Source organism: Pteropus medius, unplaced genomic scaffold, assembly GCF_902729225.1.
Source record: "Pteropus medius unplaced genomic scaffold, Ma_sr-lr_union100, whole genome shotgun sequence".
NCBI lineage: Eukaryota > Metazoa > Chordata > Mammalia > Chiroptera > Pteropodidae > Pteropus > Pteropus medius.
In genome coordinates, this window is record NW_024349802.1 from 11,415,320 (window position 1) to 11,429,910 (window position 14,591).

General features: G+C 42.6%; 3 protein-coding genes across 3 annotated transcripts in view; all 3 read left to right on the forward strand.

Moving 5' to 3' along the window:
- Positions 1-81: 81 nt before the first annotated feature.
- On the forward strand, positions 82-5,690 carry LOC120581432 (protocadherin beta-8-like). Its single transcript, XM_039836341.1, has one exon. The coding sequence runs from the start codon at positions 1,217-1,219 to the stop codon at positions 3,617-3,619; it is 2,403 nt and encodes an 800-aa protein (XP_039692275.1). The 5' UTR covers positions 82-1,216; the 3' UTR covers positions 3,620-5,690.
- A 522-nt stretch (positions 5,691-6,212) lies between these two features.
- On the forward strand, positions 6,213-10,894 carry LOC120581438 (protocadherin beta-16-like). Its single transcript, XM_039836348.1, has one exon. It carries the CDS (start codon positions 8,408-8,410, stop codon positions 10,793-10,795), a length of 2,388 nt encoding a protein of 795 aa, XP_039692282.1. The 5' UTR covers positions 6,213-8,407; the 3' UTR covers positions 10,796-10,894.
- Positions 10,895-11,024: 130 nt separating this feature from the next.
- LOC120581194 (protocadherin beta-10-like) overlaps positions 11,025-14,591 on the forward strand; it is a 5,088-nt gene continuing 1,521 nt past the window's right edge. Inside the window, exon 1 of the mRNA XM_039835932.1 lies at positions 11,025-14,586. Within this exon, the coding sequence (XP_039691866.1) occupies positions 12,902-14,586 (1,685 nt within the window). The 5' untranslated portion in view covers positions 11,025-12,901. The remainder of the gene's footprint in view (positions 14,587-14,591) is intronic.

Consider the following 14,591-nt stretch of genomic DNA (forward strand, 5'->3'; position numbering starts at 1 on the left):
AAAGTTAGAGGTATATAATGAACTATTTATGGGTGAAATTTAGTTCATCTGAGATTTGAAAATGTTAGAGAGATCAACAATTATGGCAAAATATTCATAATTGTTGAAGTTAGTTATGAGTACCTGGGGCATCATCATACTTATCTCCTTAAAGGGGTTTGAAATTTTTCGAAATAAAAGGTGTTTAAAAATTGACGGTGTAAGAAGAGAAGTGGAGTTAACAAAAATAGGACATCCTTCTAAATACAGAATCACCACTGCCGTAACAGATTATACCTCTATTAGACAAAATTTCCAGTCTTTCTTTGTTCTGTCATTTTACAAGTCAACTTATACCTTAGATAAATAATTCTGCTCATGCATTCTTCTACCACATGAATATTGAAGGTTTTTCTAGTCATGGAAATGGACTCATGCAAACTCAGCTATCTGGTGGCACCAAATTACATGCCTGGGGTGTGTATGTGTGCGCGCGCGCGCGTGTGTGTGTGTGTTTATAAGATTAGTCTGTTTCTGCCTCAGTTTCCTCATCTGTATGGGGAGAACTCAGCAGTCCTATGTAGTAGATACTATTATAACTCCATCTTACAGATGAGTAAACTGAGGCAGAGTTTAAATAATTTGTCCAAGATGCATAGCTACTAATTATTCTCATAGCTCATGGCAATAAAAGTATATAATTCTGAAACTTTTCTATGTTAGTCCAATTATGTATTTACATTTTTTTCCTGCATATATTCTTTCTTTTCTGCCAATCTGATACATAAATAGTTTTTTGCTCCAAACTCAATTAACCTTATTAAAAGTAGAAAGTCCCTACTAATGTCATTTCTCTTGTGAGGCCCTCAGACGATTGTCTGCACTCATAAGGTCTGGCGATAGTAAGTGCAGTGTTGTAACCTGTACAATATAGGAAAGAGAACTAGTGCATCCATTTTCATCCCAAAAGATGTAAGATCCTGTGAGGACGCGCGGTGGCGCTGCAGGATAAGAAGGTACAAACTGGAACCACAGCTGCGCCTCCATTACCAGGCAAAACTTAACGGCAGAGCCTGGAAGCCCACGACAAGCTTGGGTGCCACAAAAGGACGACCGGGTCCTCTAAAAAGGACTACTCAGAGGAATATTCTGAGGTATCTTGTGGAATTATCACAGCTCAGACACTGAATTCTTTACAGCTCAGCGGAACCAGCTGAGATTGTACCAAACAAGAACAATGGAGGCCAGCAGGAAGCTCATTTGCAGACAAAGGCAAGTCCTTTTCTTCTTTTTCTTCTTGGGCTTATCTCAGGCGGGCACTGAACCTAGGCGCTATTCTGTGGTGGAGGAAACTGAGGGGAGCTCGTTTGTAACCAGTTTAGCAAAGGACCTGGGTCTGGAGCAGGGGGAACTATCCAAGCGGGGGCCTAGGGTCATTTCCAAAGGGAACAAACTGCATTTGCAGCTCGATCAGGAGACCGGGGACTTGTTGCTAAATGAGAAACTGGACCGCGAGGAATTGTGCGGTCACACAGAGCCCTGTGTGCTGCGTTTCCAGGTGTTGCTAGAGAATCCCTTAGAGTTTTTTCAAGCTGAGCTACAAGTAATAGACATAAATGACCACGCTCCGGTGTTCATGGACAGAGAGATGTTGCTGAAAATATCAGAGAGCAGTCCGCCTGGGACGGCATTTCCTTTGAAGAACGCTCGGGACGTGGATGTAGGACGAAATAATATTGAGAGCTATATAATCAGCCCCAACTCCTATTTTCGAGTCCATACCCGCCAACGCAGCGATGGCAGTAAATATCCCGAGCTGGTGCTGGACAAAGTGCTGGATCGCGAGTCGGAACCTGAGCTCAGGTTAACCCTCAGCGCTCAGGATGGCGGCTCTCCACCACGTTCTGGCACCGCTCAGGTCTACATTGAAGTCGTGGACATCAACGATAATGCTCCCAAATTTGAGCAGCCTTTCTATAGAGTGCAGATCCCTGAGGACAGTCCCATAGGCTTCCTGGTTGTCACGGTCTCTGCTACCGATATAGACATAGGAGTCAACGGAGAGATTTCCTATTCGCTTTTCCAGGCTTCAGAAGAGATTAGCAAAACCTTTGAGCTTAATCCCATGACAGGAGACATTCGATTGAAAAAACATCTTGATTTCGAAACAATTCAGTCCTATGAGATCAATATTGAGGCCAGAGATACTGGAAGCTTGTCTGGAAAATGCACGGTTCTGACTCAAGTTTTGGATGTGAACGACAATGCCCCAGAAGTAACCATGTCCGCACTTACCAGACAGATCCCTGAGAACTCACCTGAGACTGTGGTTGCAGTTTTCAGTGTTTCGGATCTTGATTCAGAAGAAAACGGGAAAATAAGTTGCTCCATCCAAGACGATCTACCCTTTTCTCTAAAATCTTCCTTGGAAAACTTTTACACCCTAGTAACAGAGAAGCCACTGGACAGAGAGGCCAGAGCCGAGTACAACATCACCATCACCGTCACCGACTTGGGGACACCCAGACTGAAAACCGAGCACAACATTACCGTAATGGTCTCTGACGTCAACGACAACGCCCCGGCCTTCACCCAAACCTCCTACACGCTGTTCGTCCGCGAGAACAACAGCCCCGCCCTGCACATCGGCAGCGTCAGCGCCACAGACAGAGACGCGGGCGCCAACGCCCAGGTCACCTACTCGCTGCTGCCGCCCCAGGACCCGCAGCTGCCCCTGGCCTCTCTGGTGTCCATCAACGCGGACAACGGGCAGCTGTTCGCCCTGAGGGCGCTGGATTACGAGGCCCTGCGGGTCTTGGAGTTCGGCGTGGGCGCCGCGGACCGCGGCTCCCCGGCGCTGAGCAGCCAGGCGCTGGTGCGCGTGCTGGTGCTGGATGCCAACGACAACTCGCCCTTCGTGCTGTACCCGCTGCAGAACGGCTCTGCGCCCTGCACCGAGCTGGTGCCCAGGGCGGCCGAGCCGGGCTACCTGGTGAGCAAGGTGGTGGCGGTGGACGGCGACTCGGGCCAGAACGCCTGGCTGTCGTACCAGCTGCTCAAGGCCACGGAGCCCGGGCTGTTCAGCGTGTGGGCGCACAACGGCGAGGTGCGCACGGCGCGGCTGCTGAGCGAGCGCGACGCGGCCAAGCACAGGCTGCTGGTGCTGGTCAAGGACAATGGCGAGCCGCCGCTGTCGGCCAGCGTCACGCTGCACGTGCTGCTGGTGGACGGCTTCTCGCAGCCCTACCTGCCGCTCCCGGAAGCGGCTGCCGACGCGGCCCAGGCCGACCCGCTCACCGTCTACCTGGTCATCGCGCTGGCGTCGGTGTCGTCGCTCTTCCTGTTCTCGGTGCTGGCGTTCATCGCGGTGAAGTTGTGCAGGAGGGGCAGGGCCGCCTGGGTGGGTGGCTGCTCGGTGCCTGAGGGCCACTTCCCGGGCCACCTGGTGGACGTCAGCGGCACGGGGACCCTGTCCCAGAGCTACAAGTATGAAGTGTATCTGAGGGGAGGCTCAGGGACCAGCGAGTTGAAGTTTCTGAAGCCTATCGTGCCCAATTCCCAAGGCAATTACCTTGCGTCAGAAATAGAAGAAAACCCCAGCTTTAGAAATGACTTTAGTCTCAGTATTCAGGGACAATAATTCTTTATCATATTCCAAATATTTAAAATTGATTAGTTCAAGGTGATGGATTTTCAGTCAATATATTATGAATTTTTCAATTACACTAAACTTGCTGGAAATTTTCTGATATTCCATCATTTTAAAGAATGGTATTTTGTTTGTTTTTCCATTAGTATAACAAGATGAATGGTCCTTAGTTTTGCCTCTCAAAAGACTGATGAAATCAATAGTTCAAATGCTGAATCTGGAATAGCTTATGAATTATTAGAGGAAAAACAGTTAAAAGTTAATTCTATATAAGTGATTAAATTTCCTTGAACTTTTAAATTTTTCATTAGTTTTTAAACCATTAGGTATATAAGAGCAGTAATACATTAACACTTATGGGGAAGTATGCCTAACCAGGAAGGAAAGAGAACTGGTACCATGAGAATTTGGGTCTTGCTTTATTCTGTTCTCATAGCAGTTATCTTTGCTATTGTTTTCTCTTAAAATGTTATATTGATGGTGCTTCCTTTCATTAATATACCAGTGTTAATTTTAATATAATCATTTTGATTGTTTTCCTTTAGTTTCATTGGTGTTCAAAGGAGAGAGTAAGCTACACTGTATTTATCCTGTGAGATGAAATAGCATAGTAGTGAAACTGGCTTTTTCCTCTTGGGAAACACAGAGCATCTGTGACAGAAAATGCAGTGGCCACCCAATACCCATTCATTTTTTCTTCTTTAATAACTGACTTTAGATTTCACTAAAGGCATTAGTGTGATTATTCAAAAGAATACATTTTGCCAACCTCCTTGGCAGCCAGAACAGGGCATTTGACCAGGGTTTAGTCAACGACATGTATATACAAATATTGTAGAAGACTTCCAAGAAATCTGTTTAGGGGAGATAACTCATCCAGGAATAGGTCCTTTTTTGTCTTTCTCTAACTGTTCTTTGCTGCTTATAAATTGTAAGTCATAGTTGGAACACAGCCAGCCATGTTGGGCCATAAAGCAACCCTAAGGATTGAAATAATAGACGAAGAACGACCATATAGAATAAATTTTTAAACGATGAGGGTCCTTGATGATCACAGAGTCATTATGTCATCCTGAATTGCTTCTTCTGAACTTTTTTACTCGGTAAATAAAGGAACTTCTATCTCATTTAAGCCACTATCTTTTTAGTTTTGTGCCCCCCTCCAGTGGAATCTAATCCTAATGCTTTAATATTAAGATTTTTCATTAAACTATTGTATAATAAGTAAAATGCACAGATCTTAAGTGTATAGTTTGATCTAACTGATCTTTTTAAGCTTTCGTTTCTTGATTTCTAGTTTAGTTAAAAGTCATGTACAGAGTGCTTTACATTTGTCATCTTTTTAATCCTCTGCCAAACCTTAAGGGAGTTGGCATATTATACCCTCTTTTACATATGAAAACTGAAGCTAAGAAAGGTGAAGTAAATTGCTTGAAATTCTGCACAGTAAAAGGAAAATTTTGAAATATATCCTCAGTCTACTTGAATTGAATGCCGCAGTTCTTAACTCATATGCTATAATGGCAAGCGTTAACTGGTAGCATTGTCTTCCTAACAAAGGAAGTGAAATTCATCTATTCCATGAACTGAACTCCTATGTAGAAATGTGACTATTGTTCTATAGTGTGTATTTGTTTCTATATCAATGGCCACACTGTTCTGGACCAATAAACCCAAAGTTCTTATAGAAGCACTGACCTACATAAGCTAGGTCAGGTACCACAATTAATTTTCAACACAAGTGAATCAGCTGATTATCTTTCTGTATATTTTCAACATATCACATTCATTATTGCAGAAACAAATGCCTTGAATAGGGAGTAGAGTTATCCTATAGTTGTATTTCTTGAATTTCTTGTACTATACCTTCAGTCTTTTTCTGTCATCCTTAAAACATATTTTTCATTTTCTTTGGAAAGTTGAAACTTGCTTTATTATACAGATATTTGTAAGTCCCTTATTCAAATTAAATATGCTGTTGTCATTTTAGTTTACCATTTATTTGAAAGCAGTTGCTATCTTAGTATTAATTATAAATTAAATAACTAATTTCAGAAAAGTATCAACAATATTGTGGAGGAATTTTTATCACTAAATAATTTAGAGATTCTGGAAATTTATGGGAAAAATGATAGGTTCCTATTATTTTCTGTTATAATTAACAATATTTTTTGGCAACTCCTCTTTAAAAGTATGCTGGAAAAAAAAAATGTCTAGGGTAACGAATGACTTTATTCTGAAAGAATGGCTCACCAGAACTGAATCAGACATTCTTCAGCATTTGCTCTGATAATACTATTCTTATAGATTGGTAAATCTATAAGCTGCTGGGTGCATGAGAATCTATGTTTGTGTTTTGTATCAGTTTTCTATTGCTGCTATAAAATAATTACCACATATGTAGTTACTTAAAACAATAAAAATGTATTACCTTATAGTTCTGTAGATCAGATGTCAAATATGGCTCTTACTGGGCTAAAATTAAGGTGTCAGGAGGGATGCCTTCTTTTTGGTGGCTCTAGAAGAGAATCCATTTCTTTGTCTTTTCTAGCTCTTAGATGCTGCCTACATTACTTGACTCATGGGACCTTATTCCATCTTCAAAGCCAGCACATTGTGTCTCCCTGATCATTCATAGTCACATCTCCCTTTGACCATAGCCAAAAAAGATTCTGTCTTACCCAGATGATCCGGGATGATCTTCCCTTAACAATGTACTCAATTTAATTATATCTGTGAAGTCTCTTTTGCTATATATGATAACATTTACAGATTTTTGGGAAATAAGGCATGAACATCGTTCAGTGGATGGCCATTATTCTGCCTACCACAGATTGGCTACTTGGAAGAAAATGATCTGATCTAGTGGTACCACTGTGGCCAAAGGAAGGCACATAAAGGTTTTTATACCAAGAGTTTAGGCCTCATTGATTAGATAGATGTTTTAACCCCAGAAAAGGTAATTAATAAACTTGTAAAAATTCTTAACAAGAACATTAAATGGATAAAGAAAGATATCATAAATCTTTATGATAATTTAAGAATGTGATTTAAATTATAGAAATGGAAAACCTGAACAAAAGAATACAAATCTGATAAGGGACTTGTACCTAGAATATGTAAAGAACTCTTAAAACTTAATTATAAAAAGACAAATAACCCTGTTTAAAAATGGGCAAAGATCTGAATAGACATTTCTTGAAGGAAGATATACAAATGGCCAATAAGCACAAGAAAAGATGTTTAACATTATTACTCATCAGAGAAATGAAAATCAAAATCATAATGAGCTGCCACTTCAAATCTACTAGGATGACTAGAATCAAAAAGTCAGATAACAGCAAGTGTTGGGAGGATGTGCAAAATTAGAATGTGGATACACTGCTGGTGGTAATGTAAAATGGTGAAACTCTTCTGGAAAAAAGATTGGCAGTTACTCAAATCTACAGAGACTTTATGACCTAGCAATTCTACTCCCAGAGAAATGAAACATATGTCCACACAAACACTATCATAGATTATTTATAATAGTTAAAAGGTGGAAACAACTCAAATGTCTATCAACAGATGGATGGATAATCAAAATGTGATATATCTATACATTGGAATATTATTCAGTCACAAAAGGAAGAAAGTACTGGCATAAACTACAACTTGAATGAACACTGAAAACATGCTAATTGAAAGAAGCCAGTCACAAAAGTCCACATGTTATTATTATTCCACTAACATGAAAGTACAGAATATAGAGGTCTATTGAAACAGAAAGTAAATTAGTGACTGATTAGGGTTTGGGGCAAGAGGGACAGGGGAATAGTGGGTGTGATAGCTCAAGGGTACAGTTTTATGGGGTGATGAAAATGTTCTAAAATTGGCTGTGGTGATGGACGCACTACTCTGAATATACTAAGAAGCCACTGAATCATACACTTTAAATGGATGAATTGTATGGTATGGGAATTATATCTTACTAAAACTGTTTTTTAAAAAAGAATAAAACAAATTATTTGCATCACAATAATTTAAAAGCATCCCAAAGCATGCAGGCCTAACCTTGAGATCTGGCTATTTGGGAAATAATTTTCCAATAATTTGAAACTGTGAAAACTTACAGTTGTTAGTCTTAGGTTTTGGAAAGAAGAGGAGTAACCTACTCTTGATAAGTCACTTTGGAACTGCTATCGATTGCAATTTTGCAGTGTCAACTCATTTGTAATTTTATAATATGTATGTATCATGAAAAATGTGTACTTATGAAACTGTTCCCATGTTACTTTGAAAACATTTTGCTTCTAAATTTATGTCCTTTTCAACTTAAATGTTAAATTATTTTACTTAACCATTAAACCTCAACAGCTTTAAAGAGTCAATAATATAAGTGACAGTTTGCTCCGTGCAACAACACACAGAAAACACGTGAAAATAGAACTCGGTATTTTATATTACAGAATACAATTTACACAATTTATTTGGTACACTTAAGAGAATTCTGTATCCAATGTTAAGCCAGAAAATATAAGACGCAGTGAGAACGCATGGTGGCGCTGCAGGTTAAATGATGGAAAACAGAATTGCCTCCACAGCTCCAGTATCCAGCCAAACAGTTTCACACTGCCTGGAAGCTAAAGAACAGCCTTCTCAGCCAGAGTGAATTGAGTTTGAACATTTATAAAACCTCTATTTAGCAACACACTTCCAACATTCTGGACTTCAAGACCGGGCTACAAGGATACTGGGCATACATGAAGCTCCTGTGAACCAAATTTTCAGGAAACAGCAATGGAGACTGGATGGATGTGCAATCGGAGACAAAGGCAAGTCCTAGTTTTCTTTCTTTTGCTGAATATGTCTGGGGTGGGTGCCGAGTTAGGGCCCTATTCAGTAGTGGAAGAAACGGAGAAGGGATTCTTTGTGGCAAATCTAGGAAAAGACCTGGGATTGGGGTTGACGGAGATATCCACCCGTGGGGCCCGGATCATTTTTCAAGGTCACAAAGAGTATTTGCAGCTCAAGGTTCAGACTGGAGATTTGCTCATAAATGAGAAACCAGACCGAGAGGAGCTATGCGGTTCTATTGAGCCTTGTGTACTACATTTCCAAGTGCTAATGGAAAATCCCTTAGAGATATTTCAGGCTGAACTGACGGTAAAGGACATAAATGACCACTCTCCTGTGTTCACGGAAAGAGAAATGATTGTAAAAATACCAGAAAACAGTCCTCTAGGAATCGCATTACCTCTGAGTAATGCTCTGGACTTGGACGTAGGAAGCAACAATGTTCAGAACTACAAAATCAGCCACAACCTGCATTTCCAAGTTCTAACCCACAATCTCAGCGATGGCAGAAAATACCCTGAGCTAGTGTTGGACAAAGAGCTGGATCGGGAGGAGGAGCCTGAAATCACATTAACCCTGACAGCCCTGGATGGTGGCTCTCCACCCCGTCAGGGGACCGCCCAGGTGCTCATCGAAGTGGTGGACGTCAATGATAACGCCCCTGAGTTTGAGCAGCGGCTCTACAAGGTGCATATTCCCGAGAACAGCCTTGTTGGCTCCCTGGTTGTCAACGTCTCTGCCAGAGATTTAGACAGCGGTGACAATGGAAAAATATCATATTCATTCTTTCAGCCTTCAGAAGACATTAGCAAAACTTTAGAGGTAAATCTTATGACAGGAGAAATTCGACTGAAAAAACAAGTAGATTTTGAAACAGTGCGGTCTTATGAAGTAGACATCAAAGCCACTGATGGGGGAGGTCTTTCAGGAAAATGCACTCTTCTCCTGCAGGTGGTGGATGTGAATGATAATCCTCCAAAAGTGACCATGTCAGCATTCACCAGCCCCATCCCAGAGAACTCGCCTGAGATCGTAGTTGCTGTTTTCAGTGTTTCAGATCCTGACTCAGGGGATAATGGAAAGACTATTTCTTCCATCCAGGATGACCTTCCTTTTCTTCTAAGACCTTCAGTCAAGAACTTTTACACCTTGGTAACGAAGAGAGCACTAGACAGAGAAGAAAGAGCCGAATACAACATCATTATCATTGTCACTGACTTGGGGAAACCCAGGCTGAAAACGGAGCACAACATAACCGTGAAGGTCTCTGACGTCAACGACAACGCCCCGGCCTTCACCCAAACCTCCTACACGCTGTTCGTCCGCGAGAACAACAGCCCCGCCCTGCACATCGGCAGCGTCAGCGCCACAGACAGAGACGCGGGCGCCAACGCCCAGGTCACCTACTCGCTGCTGCCGCCCCAGGACCCGCAGCTGCCCCTGGCCTCCCTGGTGTCCATCAACGCGGACAACGGGCAGCTGTTCGCCCTGAGGGCGCTGGATTACGAGGCCCTGCGGGTCTTGGAGTTCGGCGTGGGCGCCGTGGACCACGGCTCCCCGGCGCTGAGCAGCCAGGCGCTGGTGCGCGTGCTGGTGCTGGACGCCAACGACAACTCGCCCTTCGTGCTGTACCCGCTGCAGAACGGCTCTGCGCCCTGCACCGAGCTGGTGCCCAGGGCGGCCGAGCCGGGCTACCTGGTGAGCAAGGTGGTGGCGGTGGACGGCGACTCGGGCCAGAACGCCTGGCTGTCGTACCAGCTGCTCAAGGCCACGGAGCCCGGGCTGTTCAGCGTGTGGGCGCACAACGGCGAGGTGCGCACGGCGCGGCTGCTGAGCGAGCGCGACGCGGCCAAGCACAGGCTGCTGGTGCTGGTCAAGGACAATGGCGAGCCGCCGCTATCGGCCAGCGTCACGCTGCACGTGCTGCTGGTGGACGGCTTCTCGCAGCCCTACCTGCCGCTCCCGGAAGCGGCTGCCGACGCGGCCCAGGCCGACCCGCTCACCGTCTACCTGGTCATCGCGCTGGCGTCGGTGTCGTCGCTCTTCCTGTTCTCGGTGCTGGCGTTCGTCGCGGTGCGGCTATGCAGGAGGAATAGGGCCGCCTGGGTAGGTGGCTGCTCGGTGCCCGAGGGCCACTTTCCGGGCCACCTGGTGGACGTCAGCGGCACGGGGACCCTGTCTCACAGCTACCAATATGAGGTGTGTCTGATGGGGGGCTCGGGGACCAGCGAGTTTAAGTTTCTAAAACCGATTATCCCCAATCTCGTATCCCAGAATTCTGGGAGAGAAATGGAAGAAAATCCATCCTTTCGAAATAGCTTTGGCATTTAATTATTGATAAGAACCTATTTAATAAGGACAATAACTTCTAATATATAACTTCTAATATATTATGTCGATTAATAAATTGCTTAAGTTCACTACCACCAATAAGATGCTGTTTTCATTTTGGTTCATCCTCAATTTCCAATTTTACGTTTAGTTCAGAAGTTTTCTTTTCCTCATGTATTTGCTTTACCTTCAAAATTGATATTATTAATTTTTCCACCATATAAATGTCTTTATTCACTTTCTAATTACATTTAGTATTTTAGTATTTTAGTATTTTGCGTAGAATTTTTCAATTATTAAAATAATCTGTTGCATGTGATCTGTGTACCATGTGATATTTCTTCTATTTTCCTTTTAAAACTGGTATTGTGTTTGATTTGTCATCTTCAGTTCTCATTATAGCAGTTTTCTTAAACTATTACCTTTTTAAAAAGTTTTACTTTCCCTGTATTGATATCTGCCGATTTTATATACATTTTTGTTGTGTTACAATGTGATAAATAAATTTCTAATCAGCTCTGAAAGTAAGAAGAAACACCATTGAAAGGTATTAAGTGTGTGTATATATGGTTAAATTTAAAGACAAAAAAGGCAAAGTTTAGGCATTCTATAGCATCATGCAGAAATATTTAATTTTTATTTTTGCATTTACATCTGTATGAAAAAATCAGAGATCCTTCTTAAGTGTTTAATGACTGACAATGCAGTCTCATTCAGCTGAAAAAATAGAGGTCAGCAAGCAGAGGTTTATTCGGTGTAGTTTTATATTCAACAATTACTGTTTTGGGCAGTATCTAGCCTTTTCTCTGTATAATATCCCTCGATTTATTCTGTATCTCATTCTTATTATGGGAAAATAGAGGTCCTTTATGTATTTTAGGTCTTTGAATAAAATTCTATATGAGGCAGGCATTAAAATGATGTCCTTATTTTCCATAGTGTTAGGATAGGCATTAGTGTGGTTTACTTTTTACTCACCTGTTTTGTGCAAAGAAATTAGATCCCACTAGATTTTATTAGAATGACCTTAAAATAAAGGCCAACTCTTCTTTAATTCTGAAAGTAATTTTAAAACTAATATAAAAAGACAAAGACATATAAAAAAAGGGAACAGAAACTGCAAAGAATGAGTAAATAAAAGGATACAATTTTCAAATGGTCAGAATTTTAAAGTCACTAAAACTTGTTTTGTATCATATTCAAGCGTTTATTTATGCATATCTGAATACAGCAAACATTTAATGAGTGTCTAATTTGCCAACCAAGATGACAAAGGCATAGTTTCCATCTTTAAGTAGAGACAGATTGGCATGAAACAGGAAGAAATAATATTTATGAGACAATTATATAAGTTTTATGGGAGTACAGAGGAGGGAAAACCTATATGCTCCCTTCTGGATTATAGAGTGATGATTCTTTTTAAGCAATGTAATAGATTTTGAGAAAATTTGTTGAAGAAGGTGTGAAACAAGTTTCTTTTGTTGGTTTTTAGTGTTCTTATAACCAATGTTTCTGGAAAAGTAAAAACTATTATTTTGGTGGTCCTAGAGGTCACCACGAATTTCCCTTTGGTTCCTGACATTGCATGATAGTAGTGTCAGAAGTGAAAGGCCTAGTACGGAAGTAAATCTAGCACAATGAGGTGGAGTTAACTGCTAGAAACTTTCTTTTTCCAACTGTTGAATTTTTAGCTTTCTCATGAAGCAGTGAAAAATCTCAACAACGTGAACAGTTCTCTATCCCAATATTATTTTTCACGAGACAATGAAATACTTAAATGAGCCCCTAAAGAATAAATTTATAAATATATATACACACACAAGTTGGGTTCAGTCATTTGAGTCTGTTGGAGGCCACGCGGTGGCGCTGCAGGCTAAAGAGACTGGAAAAAAGAACTAAATTGAGAACACTGCTGATGTCACTAACAAAAAAGAACGCCGCAGGTAGGCTGGGAGAAAACCGCAGCTACCCCAGACTAGGAAAGGAACAAAATCCCAGGTCCCTGCTACTACGTAGTGTAGATTTGGAGTTTGCAACTGCATTTTCCTTTATGCTGGGAGCTGTGATTGTGACCAATATTGACGAAAGACGTGTTCAAAAGAAGCTATGGAGGCTGGAGGGTTGTGCTGCCCAAGACAAAGGCAAGTCCTGTTTCTCGTTCTGTTTGGGGGAATATACTTGGCAGGTTCTGGATTTGGACAATATTCAGTGACAGAGGAAACAGAGAGAGGATCATTTGTGGTCAATCTGGCAAAGGACCTGGGGCTAGGGGACCAGGAGCTGGTTACAAGGGGAGCCCGGGTGGTCTTTGATGATAATGAACATCACTTGCTTCTGGATTCTCATACTGGGGATTTGCTCACAAATGAACAACTGGACCGGGAAAAGCTGTGTGGCTCCACAGAGCCCTGTATGTTGTATTTCCAAATTTTAATGAATAACCCCTTTCAGATTTATCGGGCTGAGCTGAGGGTCAGGGACATAAATGATCATTCACCAGTGTTTCAGGACAAAGAAATAGTCTTAAAAATATTAGAAAATACAGCTGAAGGAACATCATTTCAACTAGAAAGAGCACAGGATTCAGATGGAGGACTTAATGGTATCCAAAACTACACCATCAATCCCAACTCTTTTTTCTATGTTAAAATCAGCGACAGTGATGAAGGTATGATATATCCAGAGCTAGTGTTGGACAAGGCACTGGATAGGGAGAAGCAGCAAGAGCTCAGTTTAACACTCACAGCACTGGATGGTGGGTCACCACCCAGGTCTGGGACTGCCACTATACGCATTGTGATCCTGGACATCAATGACAATGCCCCAGAATTTTCTCAGGCAATCTACCACACCCAGGCTCCGGAGAACAGTCAAGTAGGATCAATTATTGCTAAAGTCTCAGCAGAAGATGTAGACTCTGGAGTCTATGCAGACATATCCTATTCATTTTTTGATGCTTCTGAAGATATTCGAACAACCTTTCAAATAAATCCTTATTCTGGGGAAATTGTTCTAAGAGTGTTGCTTGACTTTGAGATAGTAAAGTCTTACAAAATAAAAATACAGGCAGTCGACGGTGGGGGCCTTTCTGCAAGATGTATGGTTTTGGTTGAGGTATTAGACACCAATGACAATCCTCCTGAGCTGATCATGTCATCACTTTCCAACCACGTTGCTGAGAATTCTCCTGAGAGCATATTGGCTGTTTTTAAGATTAAAGACAGAGATTCTGGAGAAAATGGAAAGATGCTTTGCTACATTCAAGATAATCTGCCATTTCTTCTGAGACCCTCTGTGGAGAATTTTTACATGCTAATGACAGAAGGTGCGCTGGACAGAGAAAGCAAAGCTGAATACAATGTCACCATCACCGTCACCGACTTGGGGTCACCCAGGCTGAAAACAGAGCACAACGTAACCGTGATGGTCTCCGACGTCAACGACAACGCCCCGGCCTTCACTCAAACCTCCTACACGCTGTTCGTCCGCGAGAACAACAGCCCCGCCCTGCACATCGGCAGCGTCAGCGCCACAGACAGAGACGCGGGCGCCAACGCCCAGGTCACCTACTCGCTGCTGCCGCCCCAGGACCCGCAGCTGCCCCTGGCCTCCCTGGTGTCCATCAACGCGGACAACGGGCAGCTGTTCGCCCTGAGGGCGCTGGATTACGAGGCCCTGCGGGTCTTGGAGTTCGGCGTGGGCGCCGTGGCCCGCGGCTCCCCGGCGCTGAGCAGCCAGGCGCTGGTGCGCGTGCTGGTGCTGGACGCCAACGACAACTCGCCCTTCGTGCTGTACC

Coding starts and splice junctions, on each gene's coding strand:
- LOC120581432 (XM_039836341.1), top strand. CDS start 1,217: ATGGAGGCCAGCAGGAAGCTCATTTGCAGACAAAGGCAAGTCCTTTTC.
- LOC120581438 (XM_039836348.1), top strand. CDS start 8,408: ATGGAGACTGGATGGATGTGCAATCGGAGACAAAGGCAAGTCCTAGTT.